This window comes from Ascaphus truei, chromosome 11 (assembly GCF_040206685.1).
Source record: "Ascaphus truei isolate aAscTru1 chromosome 11, aAscTru1.hap1, whole genome shotgun sequence".
NCBI lineage: Eukaryota > Metazoa > Chordata > Amphibia > Anura > Ascaphidae > Ascaphus > Ascaphus truei.
Window position 1 is genome coordinate 46,201,710 of NC_134493.1, and position 22,768 is coordinate 46,224,477.

Sequence of the window (22,768 nt, forward strand, 5' to 3'; positions counted from 1 at the left end):
ATAGAAGTCCTGCCATCTCCACCTTCGAAATATCCCCAAGATATGCCCTTTCCTCACTCGTCAAATCCACTCACTCATCATGTCCTTCCTCGGCTACTGCAACCTTCTCTTAGCTTCACTATGCAAATCCCTACACTGGCTTCCTATAGCCTGTAGAATTAAATTGAAAACCCTAGCCCAGGGGTCTGCAACCTTTCAAGGAATAAGAGCAATTTTCTAAAAAAATGTAATTGTCCTAAATATTCTGAGAGCCGCAACACATGCATGACACATACATATACTGTACACACACTAATAGGTATATACTGTATAAGCATTAGGACAAACTTACTTTAATCATAATTAAGGAAAAGAAAAAATATGTGGGGGAATAAAAAAGGCCTCTCACAATAATAACTCCCTTTAGTTTTTTTCCCATTGTTTTTCCGTGCGAAACAGTTTGTCGTTTTCAAATACACAATACATAAATACACATTCATTACCCCCCAAATACATGCACACACAATACCCCCCCCCCAAATACATGCACACACAATACCCCCCCCAAATACATGCACACACAATACCCCCCCCCAAATACATGCACACACAATACCCCCCCCCCCCAAATACATGCACACACAATACCCCCCCCCCAAATACATGCACACACAATACCCCCCCCAAATACATGCACACACAATACCCCCCCCCAAATACATGCACACACAATACCCCCCCCCCAAATACATGCACACGCACTACCCTCCCCAATATACACACACACACACACACTACTACCCCCCAATACACACACACACTACTACCCCCCAATACACACACACACTACCCCTGGGTTGCTGCTCCCCAGCTGCTGCCTCTCTCCCTCACTGTGCAGCGCTTGCCGGACGGGGGGGGGAGGGGCAGCCAGCGCTGGTCGGGCCTCTTGTTGCCACCCGGCATCTCCCCAGATGCTGGCATGCTGTCCCCGCTTCCGGCACGCACCAGCTTGAGAGAGGCCCGGCGCGAGACAGTGCAGGAGGCATGCCAGCAGCTGGGGAGATGCAGGGTGGCAACAAGAGGCCCAAACAGTGCTGGCCTGCCCCCCCTCATCCTCCCCCCACAGCCTAGAGCAGCACAGCGAAGAGAGCCGCATGTAGGTGCTGAAAGAGCCGCAGGTTGCCTACCCCTACCCTAGACCTACGCCTCTTCTCCTCTCTCATCGCCTCCTCTCACTCCCACCTACAATACTTCTCCTGTGCTTCCCTCTCCCTCTGGAATTCCCTACCATGCACCATCAGACTCTCCCCGAGCTTTCAGATATTTCAAAACTCTCTGAAAACTCCCCTTTTCAAGGAAGCCTATTTTGCATACCTCTAACATCCAAGCATTGGGACCAGCTGTGCAGCTGGACCAAATCTCCACCCTATACAACATCCACCCCCCCAAAAAAAAACCTTAATGGAATCAGCTGTCTTGCTGGGCCATATTCCAACATGAGATACACTCCATCCTACAATAAGCAGCCACCTTACCTTCTTGATTCAAGATTGTCTCTCATTTCCTCTAGATTGTAAGCTCTCAGGAGCAGAGCCCTCATTAACCCTTTGTATCTGTTTGTGCATGTTCGTCCTCACTTGTATGTAACGGTTGTATGTAAGATACATAATTCTGTACCCCCTTGTACCGTGCTGCAGAAAATGTTTCCACTTTACAAATAAACGCTAATAATAATAGTAACAGCCGTCCCGATAGGGCTTCCTACAAGTCGGACGTCCATGTAGGTGTTTGGTGAGGGTTAATTGGGATGGGCATGGAAGCCCAGCGACTGTTTGCTGGAAGAAGTGTAACCTCCTACTCCGTATTGGAATATTGCAGCATGTTCATTTTGAGCATGTTTAATTATATAACACGGACGCCGTGCAACACGCAGAATATGGAATTCTGCAAGAAAAAGAAGTAGGCAGTGTTTATTCTCATTTTGGTGCCTGGGGCCCAGGAAGTTAAAAGGACTTGCGAGAGATTTCAAGAAGCTGACACTGGCATTCAAACCATGTTGACCTGCTTCAAGGACAGGGACATTACCCTTATGCGGTTCCCTAAATGATTAAGCATGTTTCTACTTTCAGTAGAAAGTGTCACTACTGTAGCTTGTGCTTTTGGAAGACTGTGATCGTGGTATCTAGCAAGGCATTGTTGCCTTGATAATTCATACCCTTAAATGCTTTTCTGTGCATTGCAATAACAAAGTGGAAATACATAATGCATACAGTACTGTGTTATGTAATGCTCACTGTCATGTATTACTCAGTGACCTGACAACATTTCATTATCTCCGCTCTGCTAGATAAGCAACATACAGTGAACTGTACATAACAATGTAATCTCCCCGAGAGGAAATACATTTGCATGTTGCTAAAGAACATCACTTCTCCAGACTTTTGCCCTCATTTTAAACTACTCAGAAGCTATTTTTAAATTGTTGGAAAATAATTAGAGATTATCAAGTCATTACATGGCTATATTAGACTGAAAACAGGTAGATATCTGTAATAAACTAGATTTCAGTTGAAGTCTAGCATTGGTTTTAGGTAAATTCTGAAAGTAGATATGATAGCCCATTATTGTTACTTGCATAGATCCACCTAAAGAGGTCAGTTATTAATATAAGACAATCCAGTTGAATCCATTTTTTTAAACAAATCTACACAATTTTCAGAAGAAAGTGATATCTTCTGCCATGTTTTCAGTGTCTCTATTTATCTAAATGGGTTAAACTCAGCTCAGAAATAAGGCTCAATCCGTTTTTTTAATCAGAAATCTAGAGAAGCAATTGAATTTAACTTAGGAATCTTAAAAATGCAGAAAGAGCCTGGTCACAATAAAACGTTTTCATAAGCAGTGGTACATGTCTGAAAGTGCAGATCTTTTTCATATTGGTATTTCAAAATGGAACAGGGTATATGTGAGATTGGATTATGGAATACTTATTGCTGAACACATGGTTTTGATGGTAGCAAAGATGATGGGCATGCTAGTTTGCGGATTCACTAGAAGGCAAGCCCTGACACATAGGGGTTGGGGCAGCTTGACTGCCGGGCAACAACGCCAAGCTCCCTCAGCCCCATTTGGGTTCATTGGACAGGGTGGGCAGTGAGCAGGGGCTGGGCTGAGCACTGGGAGGTCCCTCCGGAGGTCTTAAACAACGAGCTACAGGTACAGCCACCTCCAACGTCAGTGCTTAGGAGGAAGCATCAACCCAAGCCACGGAGCCTGGGAGCTTACCTTTCGTTCACTCTTGGAAAATTTTGTTATGGGGTGACTCAGATGTCCACTGGAAGCAGAGGCGGGTGATGGAACAGTCATATGAAAAATGTGGGGCTCCAAGAGCTCTGGTCTCATGGTGAGGTTAATACAGGTATCAGGTAGCAAAAGCTTCTAAGTGAGGTGTCGTTGGCTAGATTTCGAGGTTTTGGGTTATGCATGTTGGAGGGTAATGACATGATATCTGTACTATTCTTGGATTTGATGCATGCAGGAGTTTTAAGTCAGTTTGGTTGGAAACTGTTTCAAGGCATCCATGGAAGGCTACTCATGATGCTAAATCTGTTGAGCGCAGCCAGGAAAGAGTTATCAGAGCAATAAACAAGTTTGATATCCAGTGGTTGGGTGGTTTCCTCATCCTGATTTTGAGATTTCCTGCCAGATGGGGCTTTGATTTTGGGACTGGGTCTGATTATGAAGGGGTGCCATATATACTGGGCAGTTGGTACTGGTGGCTTACCCTTGGTGTTATTTGGGTGTTGTTGAGGCTAGTGTGCTAAGCGACACACGACACCGGAGGTAGGCCATGACTGGGTGCCGTCTGGGCCTGATAACTGGCTAAGGGCATGCTGGCGGCTGACAGGTTCGGGGGGTTTTGTGTCCATTTGGTTTAACAACCTTTTGTTTGCCAATAAAGCTGCTGTCCGTTTTACCTCCAATCTTGGCAACGCTGTGTTCTTTCAGAGTGTTACATTTGAGGTGGTAAAAGGGGATGGGGATTACTCAAAGGCTCCAAGATTAAGTATAAGAATACTGAAACTTTAAAGTCATTAAAGGGACAATACATCAAGGATCAAATGAGTATTATAAAGTTAAGTTGACGCTTAAAGCATCAGTTTAAGTTGCGCCTAGTTATATCTGTGTCACTGAGAGATTTAGGGAGTGGTGCTTAAATCAGTTAAGGGAAGTGTTGTTCTGAGTAACGTTATAATAGGGTGCATCAAAGTGTGTGCCTGTAAATGGAGCATTTTTCATTTTGAATATCACCCTCTTTGAATCAGTGTCAGATCAGTGAGAATTGTAAAAACAAGTCGTATAAATGTATAGCATCTTGTGATTTAAGTCATACATTTGCCAAACAACATATTTCATGAAATACACTAAGAATTGAAGGCCCATATTCAAAGTGGTAAAAAGTTGGGTAACATATAGCCAACAATGCATTAACTTCAATTCTATGAAAGCAAATGCATTGTCAACTGTGTTTTATGCTTCTCACCATATTGAACAGGGAGGTAAACGCTAAAATTAACTTAAAATTGTATCTACTTAAAAAAGATCTAAGCAAACCAATCAAATGCTGAATATATGAGACATAGTTATGTTCTTTGTCCCTTGTTAAGGATACAGTATGAAGGGCAGAGAGGGTTTTAAGTTTAATACTGAGTGGAATTTCCATTCAAGAAGCCACAATAGAGGGTTGTTGACAAAAAATAAAAAAGATGAAGATATTGGGTGAAGACAAGCATGGGCGACTTTGAAGAAAAGCCTGTTTGTGTGGAACATATGAGAGAAGTTATTGAAGAACAATTTGTTTGTATAAAAAAATGTCCGGTTTTTGCTGCCAAAGTCAATAGCATTTGGTGAGTGGTGACAGCAAATTGAAGCGGCATGAGGAGCAGCAGTAACCTAAGAAGTCCGCTTTCTGAGGGATTCAAGAGATGGCACACAATGCATTTGTTCCCGTGATTAAGCCATAAACCCATCTTCTGCTTCTTGTAGAATTCATATGATAAATAACCACAATTTTATGAGGAAGCTGACAGGTAGATGACGTTCCTCTGTAGAATGCAGAGATTCGTCCGGCAGAAAGCCATTAGCGGCCCTGTGCCGTAACCTTCTGGCACTGAAAATACACTGTGCGGCTTTCCAGGGGTGCTATGGCAAGGCACCACTTCATTAGTATGGCACAAAGACCCATGTTTAGTAAGCGCTGCTATTCAATAATACACCTTGGGCACCGGAAAAGTGTCTTCTGTCGTAGCACCACTTAGTTGATATTGACCAAAGTCTTTCAGGAAATCTGCCCTTATCATTTTGAAACGTGTGCCTCGTTACCCAACAATTGTTTAATTTATCATGCAAACACTCTGAAATAAACAATGAGAAGGAACATGGCTTGCTTCGTCTCATGATAATCATTTTTGAATGCCTTTGTAAATAAAGTTAATTAGAATAATTTATGGGAGAATTTAAGAAAAATGGTGCTCAAATACAAGTGTGTGCACTGCCTATATTTTTTCTCATAAGCATCACTGGAGCATAAGTAAGCACACTGCAACCATCCATTGAATTAAGTGTCCATAAACATATGCAGAGGGACAAATGACCTAGCGGTGTCCACTTGACTACCGCAGCAAATGGCCTTTGTATATAAACCCCTCTCTGAACGAGAACATCCCCTATAATAGGACCAAAGGTAAACATATAAGGGCTGAAGCCCATTACCTGCCCTGGGGGTAGCCAGAATGAGTCCAGTGTTGCAGTGTTCCGGAGTGTGCAGTCCTGCAGGGTAGATTCAGCAGCCAACGCAGCCCACGGGATGAAACGCGTTGGTGCGTTTGTCTCTTTCACTTTTTGTGAGCTGATGGATTAAATACCTTCTACTTTTATCTTGGAGTTGCCCTCTTATTATTTCTCCTTGGAAATATCTTTTTGCTGCTGTGCTCCTTTGCTCTAGAATAATTTATGAGCTAAATATTTGAAGATGATTTACAGACAAAATCCTTTAGGAGCGTCTGCTGCTTTAAATCGGTGATACTCAGTCAACTTGCGCTTTGGAAACCCTAATCAGCCCAAATTAACAAAGCAACATAGTACTATTCCCCTTTGACTCAATGCTGAAGTGGCTACCTGATTGACAAATATTAGGTGCTAATTGTACAAATGTTGGTGTGAATGATATATTGGTCTGGCTGTACTCTGACACGCAATATCTACAAGTGCTGAAAGCTACTGACCTAAACCAAATCAATTTCTTTAAAAAAAAACTGTGGCATGTATAATAACATATGATGTTTTTTTTTACATATACATAGTTACATAGTTACATAGTTACACTGTAGATGAGGTTGAAAAAAGACGTACGTCCATCAAGTTCAACCTATGCTAAATTTAGACAACAGATACTTTATCCTATATCTATACTTACTTATTGATCCAGAGGAAGGCAAACAAAAAACCCCATTAAGGGGAAAAATTAATTCCTTTCTGACTACAAGAATTTTTACATTCCTTTAGGGTAACATATATTATACATAGAAAACCTATTATTTTTTACATGGAGAGAGCCCATTAAAGCAGCCCTCCATGCGAAACTGTGTGTATGTTTTTTTTTTTAATAGGATTGAAGTACGGGGTCTCCGGAGCTGAACCGCTGTGATTTCAGCTCTGAGACCTCCTGCTTCCCGAGATACTTACCTCCCTTTGTGCTGCTGGTAGGAGCCCCGGCTGGGTGATCAAGATGGTAGTTTAAAAATAAATCGGACAAGAATGTTGTCTTCCCGGGCCGCGACGCGGTCGGCATGCAGCCAATGGCAGGGCAGATATGCCCCGTCATGGCCGCGCCCTCCGTCATAGACCCTCCCCTCCCTCCCCTAGAGCTCCCCTACAGACCACCGCTCGCGGCTGTAGTCTCTGCACGCGCCGCCATGCCGCCAGGCGCGTACAGCAGGGAGGACTGGGGCCGCAGCCTTATGCTTTAGGACTGTTAACCAATGAGTCTGTGATACGAGCCTACGGCCAGCAGCAGTGGGACCAGGAGAGGTGCTACAATTTTGCCAGGAGGACCGCAGTTTGGACGCACATCTTTGGTGAACACCCGGATCCGGAAGCGGATGCACGTCACCAACTGCAAGGTTTCCAGCTGTCTACCGGAGGATCATTCAGATGTACCCTTGTAACAGTTTCTATGTGTTTGTAGTAGCGACCATTATGAGTGGCCTGATTTTATCCTGTTCTTATTAAACTGTAAGGATCCGCGCCGCGGGTACACACGCTTCCAGCGCCTCCTTACCTTGTCTCCGTGCCGCCCAGGCTCCCCGGTGGCGTGCCTCACTCCTCGCGGCACCACCCACGGCTGCTCCCACACTTCCGGGTCGCGCGCGCCACCCTTAGCGGCGTGCGCGGACCAAGGCTTCCATTTACTGGCGCCGTGCGCCTGACTCCGCCTCCTCAGGTGCTGCGTGCGCATCACACGCTTCCTTGCCCCTGCTCCATCAGGCCCACCTCCCAGGCCCTTCTCCCCTATCAGATCCTTCCCCGGGCCACTCCTCCACTCCTCCCCTTGCTCTGATAGGGGAAGAGTGCCTGGGAAGCTGGAGCCTATCAGGTCCTCCCTCGGGCCGCTCCTCCGTTCCTCCCCTTCCTCTGATTGGTCCCAGCCCCCTATTTAGTCTCCCCTCACCATTACCATCTTGCTCTGCATAGCTTCTGTACCTTGGTGCTGTCTGCTGTTGCCTGGCCCCTTTTGTCTTTCAGTTCCTGTTCCTGTCCCTGGATATTTGCTGACCTCCCTGGATCTTGACCTTTGGCTTTGGACTTCATTACGCTGCTCTCTGGTACCCCTTGGATTTGGCTTTTGGATTTCTACCCTGCAGTCTTCTATATCCCCTGGACACAGCTTACGGACACTCTAATTACGCTGCTCTCTCCATCCCACGACCATTGGCTTACGGACTTTACCTTTCTACGCTGGAGTTGTCAAGTACGGTACCTTTACTATTTTTGTTACCTGGACCACATACGCTACTTCCACACTCCGGCCGTGCCCCCGTTTACTGTTAGGTGTGTGTTATTACTCCTTTCCACCTCAGTCCCAGGGTCTCGCCTGGCTTGTTGGCAGGCCGAGCGTTACATAAACCTTGTTATATTGATTTACGCGATGGAGCCTGCGTTTCCCTCTTTCGTCTCACAGAATTTCGAGGAAGGTGGTTGTTCCTGAGGGGAGCTGCTTGGAATCTCCAGCGTTTTAATCTACATTTTTGTTTTTTTACCCCATTTTTAATTGGGCATGTTTGTTTCCTCTTGTTTCTGTACTCCCACCCTCCCATGCCTGGTTTTGCCCTCCCTTGTTGCTCCTATATATATATATATATATACTAGCTGAGAGACCCGGCGTTGCCCGGGATGTAATTTTGGGGGGCGTACGACAGGGTTAGGCTACCCCCCCCCCTTGACAGCTAGGTGGGTGACTGAGTTGACTGAGTGTGTGGGTGACTGGGTGGGTGGGTGACACTTGACTGAGTGGGTGGGTGACGAGTGGGTGGGTGACTTTGGGTCGGTTTGACTTTGGGTCGGTGGGTGGGTGACTTTGGGTCGGTGGGTGGGTGACTTGGGTCGGTAGGTGGGTGACTTTGGGTCGGTGGGTGGGTGGGTGACTTTGGGTCGGTTTGACTTTGGGTCGGTGGGTGTGTGACTTTGGGTCGGTGGGTGTGTGACTTTTGGTCGGTGGGTGGGTGACTTTGGGTCGGTGGTTGGGTGGGTGAGTTGGGTCAGTGGGTGACTGACTGGGTGGGTGAGTGGGGGACTGACTGGGTGGGTGAGTGGGAGACTGACTGGGTGGGTGAGTGGGAGACTGACTGGGTGGGTGAGTGGGAGACTGACTGGGTGGGTGAATGGGTGTGTGGGTGACTGACTGGGTGGGTGAGTGGGTGACTGACTGGGTGGGTGAGTGGGTGACTGACTGGGTGAGTGGGTGACTGACTGACTGGGTGAGTGGGTGACTGACTGGGTGGGTGAGTGGGTGACTGACTGAATGGGTGAGTGGGTGACTGACTGGGTGGGTGAGTGGGTGACTGACTGGGTGGGTGAGTGGGTGACTGACTGGGTGGGTGAGTGGGTGACTGACTGGGTGGGTGAGTGGGTGACTGACTGGGTGGGTGAGTGGGTGACTGACTGGGTGGGTGACTGACTGGGTGGGTGAGTGGGTGACTGACTGACTGAATGGATGGGTGACTGGGTGACTGACTGAATGGGTGACTGGGTGACTGAATGGGTGGGTGACTGGGTGACTGAGTGGGTGGGTGACTGACTGAGTGGGTGGGTGACTGACTGAGTGGGTGGGTGACTGACTGGGTGGGTGACTGAGTGGGTGGGTGACTGAGTGAGTGGGTGACTGAGTGGGTGGGTGACTGAGTGGGTGGGTGACTGAGTGGGTGGGTGAGTGGGTGACTGACTGACTGAATGGGTGGGTGACTGGGTGACTGACTGACTGGGTGACTGAATGGGTGGGTGACTGAGTGGGTGGGTGGGTGGGTGGGTGACTGAGTGGGTGGGTGGGTGACTGAGTGGGTGGGTGACTAAGTGAGTGGGTGGGTGACTGAGTGAGTGGGTGACTGAGTGAGTGGGTGGGTGACTAAGTGAGTTTTTGGGTGACTAAGTGAGTGGGTGGGTGGGTTACTGAGTGGGTGGGTGGGTTACTGAGTGGGTGGGTGACTGAGTGAGTGACTGAGTGGGTGACTGAGTGAGTGGGTGGGTGACTGGGTGGGTGAAAGTGACTGGGTGGGTGAGTGTGTGGGTGACTGGGTGACAGTGCGTGGGTGGGAGATGGTGTGTGACTTACCTTGACCCCGTGGCATCTGGCTGGGGCAGGAGGTGAGTTCGGGAAGCTGGGGGGGGGGGGCAAGAGTGGCAGGAGTCTCGCGCCACGCTTCCCCTCTCCGGTAGCGGCGCACGTGATGGGGAGTCCCGCGCCGCGCTTCCCCTCTCCGGTAGCGGCGCACGTGAGGGGGAGTCCCGCGCCGCGCTTCCCCTCTCCCGTAGCGGCGCACGTGATGGGGAGTCCCGCGCCGCGCTTCCCCTCTCCGGTAGCGGCGCACGTGATGGGGAGTCCCGCGCCGCTTCCCCTCTCCGGTAGCGGCGCACGTGATGGGGAGTCCCGCGCCGCTTCCCCTCTCCGGTAGCGGCGCACGTGAGGGGGAGAGCAGGAGGCCCGGGCCGCGCTTCCCCTCTCCGGTAGCGGCGCACGTGAGGGGGAGAGCAGGAGGGCCACGCCGCGAGGGGGGAGGAGCCTGGAGTTTGCTGCTGAGCAGCAGGGCCGCGCTTCCTCCGCGGCGCACGGTGAGGGTGATGGTGCGGCTGGGGATGTTGCGGAGCGTGGGGATTTGGGTGAGGTGGGGAGGGGGAAGAGAGTGAGGGGCACCGGGAGAGGAGGAGCACCGGGAGAGGAGGGGCACCGGGAGAGGAGGGGCACCGGGAGAGGAGGGGGGGGTATGGAAGGTGAGCTGCGGTCCAACTGACGGGGGGGAGTGTGTGTCCCTGTGTGTGTGTGTCCCTGTGTGTGTGTGTCCCTGTGTGTGTGTGTCCCTGTGTGTGTGTGTGTCCCTGTGTGTGTGTGTGTCCCTGTGTGTGTGTGTGTCCCTGTGTGTGTGTGTGTCCCTGTGTGTGTGTGTCCCTGTGTGTCCTTTGGCCCGTCACTCCGCCTCAGGCCAATGAGAGGTGTGCGGGGGCGGACCAAGGGACCAATGAGATTTCCCCTAGGGACACCGGACATCCAGGCAGGCAGGCAGGCAGGCAGGCATACAGTGCTTTCACTAATATAGTATAAGATGCACATATACATACATACATACATACCAAGGGGATGTGTATAAAGATCCCTCTGTGGGTTTCGAAACGTTGGTTCAATGCGATGTTCATGCTAATATAGTTTTTTTGCAAACTTACCTTCTGAGTGCTGTCTCTACTTTATCGTTCATCTGCATGGTAACGTATTACTTATATATCTTTAATGGCTTAGCACCAGGCTATTTTTGGATTATCCTACAGGAGTGCTGTCTCTTTTCTTTACTGTACATGTTGCACATAATAATATTGAGCATACTGGGAAAATACCTGGGGGGGCCCCATCCGCTGTCAGGCACTGAATCTCGGCACCCACATTCCCCAGGTAGGGCATGAGGGGGGAGGGGAGTGAGAAAGTATTAGAGAGGGAGGGGGGTGAAGAGTGAGAGAGAAGGGAATGAGGAACTGTGAGAGAGAAGGGGGTACGGTGAGAGAGAGATATGGGTAACAGTGAGAAAGGAGGGGGGTACAGTGAAAGAAAAAAAGGGGGGAAAGAGAGAAAGAAAAGGGAGGGAGAGAAAGGGGAGCTGAGAGAGGATGGAGGAGACTAAGAGATAAAGAAGGGGGAAGAGTAAGAGAGATGGGGGGAAGAGTAAGAAGAGAAGCCGGTGAGGAGGGGAGCATGTGGAGGAGAAGCCTGTGAGCAGGGGAGCATGTGGGGGAGAAGCCGGTGAAGAGGGGAGTATGTGGGGGAGAATCCAATGAGGAGAAGAGCATGTGGGAGAGAAGCTGGTGAGGAGGGGTCCATGTGGGGGAGAAGCCGGTGAGAAGGGGAGCATGTGGGGGAGAAACAGGTGAGGGGAGCATGTGGGGGAGAAGCGAGTAAATGGGAAGCATGTGGGGGAAAAGTTGGTGAGGAGGGCAGCATGTAGGGGAGAAGATGGTGAGGAGGGGAGCATGTGGGGGAAAGTTGGTGAGGAGGCGAACATGTGGGGGAAAGTTGGTGAGGAGGGGAGCATGTGGGGGAGAAGCAGGTGAAGACAGGAGCATGTGGGGGAGAATCAGGTGAGTATGGGAGCATGTGAGGGAGAAGCTGGTGAGATGGGGAGCATGTGAGGGAGAAGCTGGTGAGATGGGGAGCATGTGGGGGAGAATCAGGTGAGGATGGGAGCATGTGGGGGAGAAGCTGGTGATGATGGGAGCATGTGGGGGAGAAGCTGGTGAGGAGGGGAGCATGTGAGGGAGGATCAGGCGAGGATGGAAACGTGACGGAGAAGCTGGTGAGGATGGGAGCATGTGGTGGAGAAGCTGGTGAGGAGGGGAGCAGGTGGGGGAGAATCAGGTGAGGGAGAAGCTGAAATATTCTGTGTATTGTGCTTACTTTTTTGTACTATGGAAATGAAAACGAGCATTTATTTTTTTTAAATAGCCATGTTTAAGATAATGTTGTGGGGGACACATAGTTCCTGCACTTTTTTATTATTTTTTTAAGGGCTCTAGCACTGAATTCTATCCACTCTTAGACACCTCTTTTCAAATGTAAACAGTACTAATTTAGATAATCTTTCCTGGTAAATTAGACCTTCCGTCCCCTTTGTTAATTTGTTGGCTCTTTTCTACACTCTTTCCAGTTCCATAATGGTGAGGTGCCCAAAGCTGTGCCCCATATTCAAGGCATGGTCTTACTTTTATACTGGGGCAAAATGATGCTCCGTTCCTTTCAATCTTTACCACGATAATACATTGGAAGGCTTTGCAGCTACTGGCTGCCATCAAAGATTGATCTCAAGTTGTCCCACTCAGTTTGTAGGTAGCATGCTTATTGTTGCTTCCCAAACGCATAACTTTACATTTATCTGTATTAATCCTCATTTGCCATATACCAACCCCTACTTCCAGTTTATCCAACCCTTCTGCAGATAGAATACATCCTGCTCTGATTTTACAACCTTACATAATTTAGTACCATCAGAATCAGCTCTCTATGCCTACCCTACGGTCATAAATATTACATTAAAAAACAGTTGCCCTAGTACTGAACCTTGACACGCTCCACTTACAACTCTAGCTCAATCTGAATATGTTCAATTTGTGACAACTCTCTGCTGCCTATCCTCCAACAAGTTCTTAGTTCAGGTACAAATATTATCGCTGAGGCTATTAATATTTGATTTTTTTCTACAAGTCAACACAGCCCATAACAAGGTATAATATTACTGACTTCTGTCCTAAATCTGAAGATGGCTGCAGCTACTTTTAGTAAAGGTTCCAGCAGTAGAGGAGTTAAAATGGAAACCCAAAGACTATTCACTTTAGAACTATTGTACTGTGAAGAGAATATAGCAACCTTGTGTTGTTAAGACATAACCTACTGTAGTTGACAATGATTGGCTTTGCAGTATTCAGCAATGCGGAGGCCTGCAGTGGTAGTGTCACTGTTAATTATTGTCAGGGGAGGCATTAGTGTCAACTTAATTATAAACAAGAAAAATCCTGGGAATTGGAGAAAATGTTTACACGGAATGCATTTGGAGCAGAAGATATTGTTTACTGATCTTATAATTTTACCTTTCCGATGTTAAATTTGGCACACCAGTGAAACCCCCTGGGAATAGTTTTACAGATATGTTATATGTAGTCTATAGACTAATAAATACATTTTTAAAAAAGTATTTATATTTCCTGTCTATTTTGAAAGCACTATGGATTCATAACTGTATTATGTGCAGTAAAGTGAACATAATGTGGAACACAATACTTGTCACGCAGTATATATTTCGTTATTATTGGACCGGCCGATGGATTTCATTGGATATTAAAGTAGAAACAGACCTATATTCACTTTGTTGCCTCATCAGATTTACAGCCGCAGTCAATATTAAAACCCCAAATTGTTTTAAAAGGTTCCTTACCCGATAGGCTCTCCAGAACGACTGAATAGTTATGGCTGCCTCCACTTCCGACAGCAGTAGGGATAGAGGCATGCGCGGTCTTGGACTACAAGGTGAAAATAATCACTATTAGTTATTTCTAACCGAGAAAAGTATAATGACTCTCATTGTGTTATTTTTTCCCCTATAAATTTATTTATTTATTTTATTTATTTATAAAATATTTTACCAGGAAGTAATACATTGAGAGTTACCTCTCGTTTTCAAGTATGTCCTGGGCACAGAGTAAAACAAATAATACATGGTTACAAATACAGTTACATAAATGAACAGGGTATACATTATATACAAGACATTGCGTGCACAGTTAAAGAAAATATATAATATATATAAAAATAATAAATGGAAGCGCACAATGCTTCAGGCCAATAAGAAACTTTAGTTTAGTACATAGATTACATGGGAACTAAGTTGTCTCAAGATTGCATCCTCACATATCAGTTAGTTCAGGGGTGCTCAACTCCAGTCCTCAAGCCCCCCCTCCCCCTCCCCAACAGGTCAGGTTTTCTGGATATCCCTGCTTCAGCACAGGTGAGTCAATCAGTCCCTGCTTAGCATAAGTGGCTCAATCAGTCCCTGTTTCAGCACAGGTGGCTCGATCAGTCTCTGCTTCAGCATAGGTGGCTCAATCAGAGGCTTAGGCTAAGGCCCTGCTCCCTCAGTCAGCGCGCCCGCACTGCAGACAGGCGGGGCGCTGACATACACAGACCGCGATATGCGGTCTGTAGGGAGCGGGAGCCGGGGCTGGAGTGGGAGGGAGGGGGCGTGGTTTAAGCAGAGGGACCGGCTACCCCGTCCTGACATCCAAGCTCATGATCTTCTGTTTGAGCCCTTCGGAATCATCTATTTCTTTACAAATATTAACAGCATCCGTATATATTGGTATGTGTAACACACACACACACACACGCACTCAGGCACACACATATACAAACACACACACGCAGGCACTCGCACTCAGGCACACACATACACAAACACAGATAGGCACTCAGACACACACACAGACAGGCACTCATGCACACACACACACACACACACAGGCAGGCAGGCACTCAGGCACACACATACACACACACAGACAGGCACTCACGCTGCTGTCCCTCCACACTCCTCCCCGCTCCCCGAAGCCTCTCCTCCTCCCGAAGCCTCCCCTCCTCATTGGCTCACAGCCACACCACGTGATACGTCAACGCTAGGGATCACAATTCTCTTGAATCCCCTAGCGGCTGACGCGTCACAGCGTATAGTGAGTTGTGCAGCCAGGGGGGACCGGGACCGGCTCGGGAGGATTCCCCTGCTGGTGGGGAACGCTCGTGTGGCCGCCCGCGCCGCCGGGTGCAGCGGGTCCCAGCCCTTAGTCTTCGACTCAGCCTCTGATCAAGCCACCTGTGCTGAAGCTGGGATACCCTGAAAACCTGACCCATGGGGGGGGGGGTGGAAGGGTCTTGAGGACTGGAGATGAGCACCCCTGAGTTAGTCAATCACGGGCTAGTGTCATTGTCTGCCAATGAACCTTTTACTGCCAGATATGCCTGTGGCACATTGCTCCGCTGGGGTGATTTGATAACACAGTGTTAGTCACAGCACTGTGGGCTTTGAATAAAACATATCAATTCCACAGTTAACAATCATTATCTGTCAAACAGATTGGCCAGATTGATAGTTAAAGGTGTGAAATACAGCAGAAAATACATCAGCAGCTGGGATCTAAAATAAATAAATAAAGTTTGAAACATCCTCAATTATTTCCAACATCTTATTTCATTTGTGATAGTCACAAACAATCGTTGGAGGGATTTACATTTCTTGACTCCGTGAATTATTTATCGTCCTGATTTGAATAAATAGTTTTGCTGGTTGGGGACATCCACACGACATCAGCTATTTATCAACTGTCGACCCAATTTAACGATGCTACTATCATCCAACTCCTGCTGAGTTATTACTCAATATTTATTTCAGACAAGCAGTCCAAATAGGATAATGAAAATAACATCAAGGCATGTGGTATGCCAGTTATAATGGCATATTAAAGACCCTACCCTGAAAGCATATTAAAGATACACTTTCCCCTGAACACAGCATTCCCTGTTTTTTTTAATTTTTATCTAAATGTGCCATCCCTGGTCTTCCAATTCAGCAGCCCCTTCCACACAGTTCCCGAATACTTACGTTTTTTTTTGTCAGTGTGTGACAAAATGTGTGTGGTCAACGATAGAAAGTGGCCACGTCACCTGTAGATGACATGGCAGTCATCTATTGGCCGCCTGGAGGCTGTCTGACCCTGCCACCATATTGGGATTCTTGCTCGGTGGACAAAACTAATTGTATCCTGGGAACTGGGGGATCCTCAGAGGGCACAGCGGATCAGCTCAGGGAGACCCCATACCCGGTTCAAGTAAAAATAAAATACCCCCCACCAAATAAAAAATAAAGTACTGCTGCTATAGTATCACTTGAAATAGTATTCTGTAGCATTGTCTATTTCAACACCCAACAATCTGGAAATCCAATGTTGCAAAGAAGTTGTGATAGACTAAATTAACTTGACACTCATCATTTAAAAAGGCAATTCAAGCGGGTGATTTGTTTTGCTTTTTTTTTTAACGTAGGTGTCATGATAGAGGGGGTTTGGCCCGGGATTAAAGGGGTTACACCCCATTTGGCCACCCTCTACTCTCACCTGGGAAGCAAGGGGTTAACTGGACTGAGGTCCAATAATGTGTTTTTTGCCTTGCTTCAGTATCCAAATATTTATTCCCCTGTATAACTATATTGTGTTATCCTGGTGTTTGCACTCACACATACACTAGGGTTGATGCGGGAGGGAAGGGGTTAATGTTAATTTAGTGATTATAGCCCTTTGTTCCCTTTACCTGCCTTTTCAGACTCCATTTTGCAGCCGTCCATAGGTCGCCATTGAGCGTCCATGCGTTCTAATGGCAGAAGTAGCGGTTTTGGACCTGTTTTCCAGCGACGACCAGCAGGTGGCGTCCAAGAAGAGGAGCGGCGGTTTCCCATTGTAAGTCAGTGGGCTCATTGACTTCAATGTAGATTCCTCAACGCCGGCCTCGAGGAACAGGTTGGCAGCCATCCAAACCGCAGACCGCAAAAGCGGATACAATGTCTTTGAAAAGAGTTTAATCACTTCGGTCAAGTTCAAAGACAATTGGCGTGGGAATCTTAGGTTCTAGGGCCCCTGGGAATAAAGTTATTTTTGCCTCGAGCTCCTAGGAACCCCCACACACGATCCACACCGGGTCCAGGAATGAGAGATCCACGTAAGGGGTCGAGCGGAGGAGTGTCGCGCCATTGACTTCAATGGCGGAGCTGAAGTCCCATTGAATCTAATGGCGGCGTGCGCCATGCATTGTCTATGGCGGAGCCGGCCATTGATTCCAATGGGGAAAAGCCGCGTGGCGTAAAAACGACTAAGTGAAACATGATGAAAAATGTAAGTCAATATCTCCGGTTCTGGAATGACCAGAGGGATGGGATTTGGGTGGCATGTAACCAAGGTTCCGGCTTTAATGTATGACCCTCCCCAGCCCTCTCTGAACAACCAGACGAAGTATGGATGAATGTAAAGTTTGTTGGATTTTCCCATAGACTTCAATGACGGCAGTTTCTCCATTGAAAGCCTATGGCGGGAAACCCCATTGACGGCAACGGCGGAGCCCGCCATTCAACGCTATAGCGGCGGACCCCGTTGATTTCAATGGGGAAAGAGTGAAAAGCAGAGATTCATTTTTTAAAGGGAAGAATCCTGTATTTAAAAAATGTGTTAAAGTGCATTTCTGTATCTCCGGTTCTGGAGGTCGCAGAGAGTTGAAATTTGGCCAATATGTAGGGTCACTGCAGGCTTTAATAACTGGCAGATTTCGACCCACCAGAACGGAACTTATTAATATGTGAAGATATTAAAGTGTATATGGGATTTTGGATCTGCTCTGAAAATGCAGACTCCATCTGCTATGCTAATAGGGCAGGAAGAGCATCCTGAAGATTTAGCATAGCCCGGTGATCAAAAGTTAACTGCCCTGATTGTTTATACTAGGGTCAGGAACAAAGGAACAGGGAAAAACCCAGGCGCTTCCTCTGAAGTGTATATTAAACGGGGTAAATGCAATAAGTAGTTTACAACCTTGAAATTGTTATACAAGGATCCCCTCAATGTCGTCGTCACCCTATGGCTCTGACCCCAATAGGATCTATCCAGGATCCTTGTTGGTACAGGGATACAGAAAGAAAGGGGGATCACAGGTAGAGGAATGGTATAGTGATATGTATAACCTCTAATAAATTATGGTGGGGGTAATAAAAATGGAAACACACTTAAACGGCCTTGTGTAAATGCTATCCCATCAAGGTTTCTTTGTGGTCTTCTTTTTTCTGCTATGGTGGTTTTCTTTCTTCTCAGATCCAGGTATATTCTTAGGTTCGCCGACGACTTTCCATTCAGACGTTGCCCTCGAGGCAAACAGATATATGAACAAAGTTTAAGAGAGAGTACAAATAATGGTATTGGGTGTCAGGCTATGATGTAAAATAAAGCAACAATCAACTGCAGTCACTCACACGGACAGGTGTGAGTGCAACCTATGGGGGAGGTATCTTTTCTTTTTTTTTCCCTTTCACATGGAGAGTGACCGTGTTCAGTGTCTTATAAACACATGCAGATGGTGGGTGATAAATAATAAATATAAAAATGATACTCACACGGCCTTGTGTGAGTAAGCACACATAAAGGTATCTTTTTAAGAAACTTCTTTTAACTCCAATGTTGGCTTCCAAGTATAGGGAGAGTGGCAGGACGCTCCTCCCCTTTAGTAATGAGACGAAGTACAGTCTCAATTGCAGAGTACAGGGAAAAAGGAGACCAAAAGCGCACCAGCACAAACGGAGCAGGAAGGACCCAAAACGAAAAATAAAAAAGGGCACTTTAATGTGACAAAAGACCCATCCAACGCGTTTCGAACGTCACAGCGTTCTTTTTCCTTGAAAAAGAACGCTGTGACGTTCGAAACGCGTTGGATGGGTCTTTTGTCACATTAAAGTGCCCTTTTAATTATTTTTCGTTTTGGGTCCTTCCTGCTCCGTTTGTGCTGGTGCGCTTTTGGTCTCCTTTTTCCCTGTATTGCATTTAGTAGCTGCACAGCCTGCCTGCCTACCTACCCTACCAGGATGTGAGTATTTGCATATTTTCCAGGGGAACCTGCCAATGAGACTGATGGTGAGTGGGCTTGTACCATCTACCACCTATCTTCAGGAGGATAGTACCCATACTATTACACATTAGGTACTATGTTATTTATTAGTACCCTGGTTTAGTGGTTTGGCTTATTTTGGGTTAATATACCTGCATTTGAGCGCTTCAGCTATTTTCTACATCTCAAATGCAGAGTACCAGTCCTTTATTAAGCATAAAAAAAAAAAATAATGAAATAAAACAAAAAAGATAAAAAACGAATAAAAGAATAAAGCCAGTCTTAAGGATGAGTTGTCGTAGGGCGCGTTGCACGCAGCTAACTCTACGGAGCCTGGGGAAGCCCACAAAGGGGCGAAACGCGTTGCTCTTTCTTGTTAGCAATTTTGGACACTCACAGCCACCGTCGAGGAGTAGGACACCAGGAACGCAGCACCATATCCAGACGCGGAGGCAGTTAGCTGCATGCCACGCGCCCTACAACAACTCATCCTTAAGACTGTCTTTATTCTTTTATTCGTTTTTTATCATTTTTGTTTTATTTCAGTATTTTTTTATGCTTAATAAAGGACTGGTACTCTGCATTTGAGACTCATTTGCGTCTCATTACTAAAGGGGAGGAGCGTCCTGTCACTCTCCCTATACTTGGAAGCCAACATTGGAGTTAAAAGAAGTTTCTTAAAAAGATACCTTTATGTGTGTTTACTCACACAAGGCCGTGTGAGTATCATTTTTATATTTATTATTTTTATTATTTATCACCCACCATCTGCATGTGTTTATAAGACACTGAACACGGTCACCCTTCATGTGAAAGGAAAAAAAAAAAAGAAAAGATACCTCCCCCATAGGTTGCACTCACACCTGTCCGTGTGAGTGACTGCAGTTGATTGCTGCTTTATTTTACATCATAGCCTGACACCCAATACCATTATTTGTACTCTCTCTTTAACTTTGTTTATATATCTGTTTGCCTCGAGGGCGATGTCTGAATGGAAAGTCGTCGGCGAACCTAAGAATATACCTGGATCTGAGAAGAAAGAAAACCACCATAGCAGAAAAAAGAAGACCACAAAGAAACCTTGATGGGATAGCATTTACACAAGGCCGTGTAAGTGTGTTTCCATTTTTATTACCCTCACCATCATTTATTAGAGGTTATACATATCACTATACCATTCCTCTACCTGTGCTCCCCCTTTCTTTCTGTATCCCTCAGGAACAAAGGAGCTGAGTGTTTTTAAGTGTGGTACTTCACACTTACAAGGGAAGCCAAAATCTACTTCAAAGAGATTTTTCTAGCCAACTCGGCGCCTAGGGTTAAGAGATGGGTTGGAAATGGTATTTAACCCAGTATCATCCCTTACTCAATTGTCTTCATGTTCTTCATGCATTGTTGTGATGTCCACATCTGAACCTGGATTATGGAAGAAATGGCCCATCCTGTATACTGATGGCTTTCTTGTCCTAACCTTTAAGTAAGTGCATATTTTGTCTGTTATTTGTATAATCTCGTGTGTTCACCTTTTTCAAGGAATAAATTATATGTTATCATATCTAAGCCTCGTTCAGTTCAACCCAGTTATATTTTTGGTGTGTATTATTAATAGCCTGTCACAAAGTTACCGTCACAGTAGGGGGTCCACGGAGATAATCCCCTGGTTTTAGTCCACCTCCCCAGCAGTGCTAGGTCTTTGCAACACTTTCCTGTTTGTGATAATTTGTTGCCAATGTTCCCAGCAGTTTGAGCTGCAAACTGTAAAACTGTAACAATAGATAATGTTACTTTAGTAATATAAGAATACATTGTAGCTGTTAAATTACACTGACTGAAGGATTGATGGCAACGGAAAGGCAGCCATTTAGTGAACCCTGGAAGTAGAATCCTTGCTGATCGATCACGGGAGAACTAATCGATCGGCAGCTTAGGTAATTAGTTTTCAACAAAGGTAATCGAAGGCTGCATATATTAAAACAAAATTTAAAAAAAATGTAAATGTTAAATGCCGCTTGGATTGTCTCTTTAAAACTACGTCTGAAATTGTAAATTGCAGTGCGTTCAACTAACAAATCCAGTGACTACAAAAGACGTAAATCAACACGGAAAAATAGAGTGTGAGTGTCCCATCAGTGGTTTTTGGAGAACCTCATCTTGTGACGCATTATTACTGTATCAATTGCTTTTAATCCACGGGGAACATTTTTTAAAAAGAGCGAGAAATCACGCTGCTATGATGATTAAACAGTTACGGCTTGACTACAATTAGAATATTTCTGCCTCAAGGGAACTCGTACAGCCGGACATTAAAGTCGGACATGGTCTCAGCATGTGATAGAATATATGAATATAGCACTTCATTTGAAGTCGTTCTCTACATTGTTCACACTGTGTTCAATCTAGGCCCTTTTTGCTGCTTATAGAGATGAGGTTTCGCAATGTGTGAGACGCTGATCAAAACAATGTCATAATAATCTCCTCCGTATTAAAAACAAAACAGAAAGCTGCGTGAGATTATAAATAGATACAATGCAAGAATAACTCGAACGGCATAATCATTATTATGATTTCTGGATAATGTGTGGCTCGCATGCAGGAAATAACGCAGGGAGAAAATTATGCAAGAGGAGTTTGGCCCCAATTAGTTTCAGGCCCCCTAGCACCGAAGCGGCTAACTCAGAAGTGGCCAACTCCAGTCAACAAGGGCCACCAACAGGTCAGGTTTTAAGGATATCCCTGCTTCCGCACAGGTGGCTCAATCAGAGGCTCAGTCAAAGGCTGAGTCTCTGATTGAGCCACCTGTGCTGAAGCAGGTACTGATTGAACCACCTGTGTTGACGTAGGGACTGATGGAGCCGCCTATGCTGAAGCAGGGACTGATTGAGCCACCTGTGCAGACGCTGGGACTGATTGAGCCACCTGTGCGGAATCAGGGATATCCTGAAAACCTGACCTGTTAGTGGCCCCTTGAGGACTGGAGTTGGCCACCCCTGGGTTAACCTATAAAGGTAATGGTAACTCGTCGTGGGGATATACTGTACTGGTCACTTTTCCAGACCTCCATTGAGGAACAGAAGCTATGCCAGCTCCATTTCTGTCTTCTGTAAAATATGCGACTGGCTGCAGGTCATATAAAAATAGATTGTACGTGCAAGCAATAACCCATCAAACGGAACGAGGGGAGAAGGGAATCTGTCCTTCATGGCAGGAGACAGCTGTAACACACCAAGAGGAACTGGAGCTGAGACGTACAGAACACTTAAAGCAGCAATCCCCTGCAGAAATGCCTTTAACTCCTATTAATGTCAGTATCTTTCTGTCTGAGGATATCCTGCGCTTTAAAAAAATTAAATAGATCTATTTTTTTGTGTGTGTTAAAAATCGGCATTTTGAATACTCTCTAACATCTGTGGTTACCACAGAATCCTTTAGGCTGCAATGGGCTAAGGGGGGCGGGGGGACGACTCCTTTTTAACCTTCCAGACATTTAATATTTCAAATGCTTATAGCTCCTGAACAGAATTTCAATCGAAAAACGTTGTAAACGTAAAGAAGAAATCTCCTAAAGTAAAAAAATGGCGATCACCGCGGATTACGGCTTTAGTCTTGTATACCGTATCTTAATATATCCCACAATCTAAAATAGTTATCAGGTTGCAGCGTATTTTGGACCCTTTTGTGTACAGGAAAAGGCTATAAAGCCAAAACTCCCATTTGCACCTTATCTTTACTCTATATTAGTAGCAAGTTTCTCACCTTTGGAGACACACCGCAGTATTTAAGGTTCCTAAAATACTTTCCCGT

The 22,768-nt window shown here is 46.2% G+C and overlaps 1 protein-coding gene across 1 annotated transcript in view; it reads right to left on the reverse strand.

The window, feature by feature from the left end:
• IQCK (IQ motif containing K) overlaps nt 1-22,768 on the reverse strand; it is an 84,964-nt gene that overhangs the window by 20,192 nt on the left and 42,004 nt on the right. Inside the window, exon 7 of the mRNA XM_075566040.1 lies at nt 13,719-13,803. Within this exon, the coding sequence (XP_075422155.1) occupies nt 13,719-13,803 (85 nt within the window). The remainder of the gene's footprint in view (nt 1-13,718; nt 13,804-22,768) is intronic.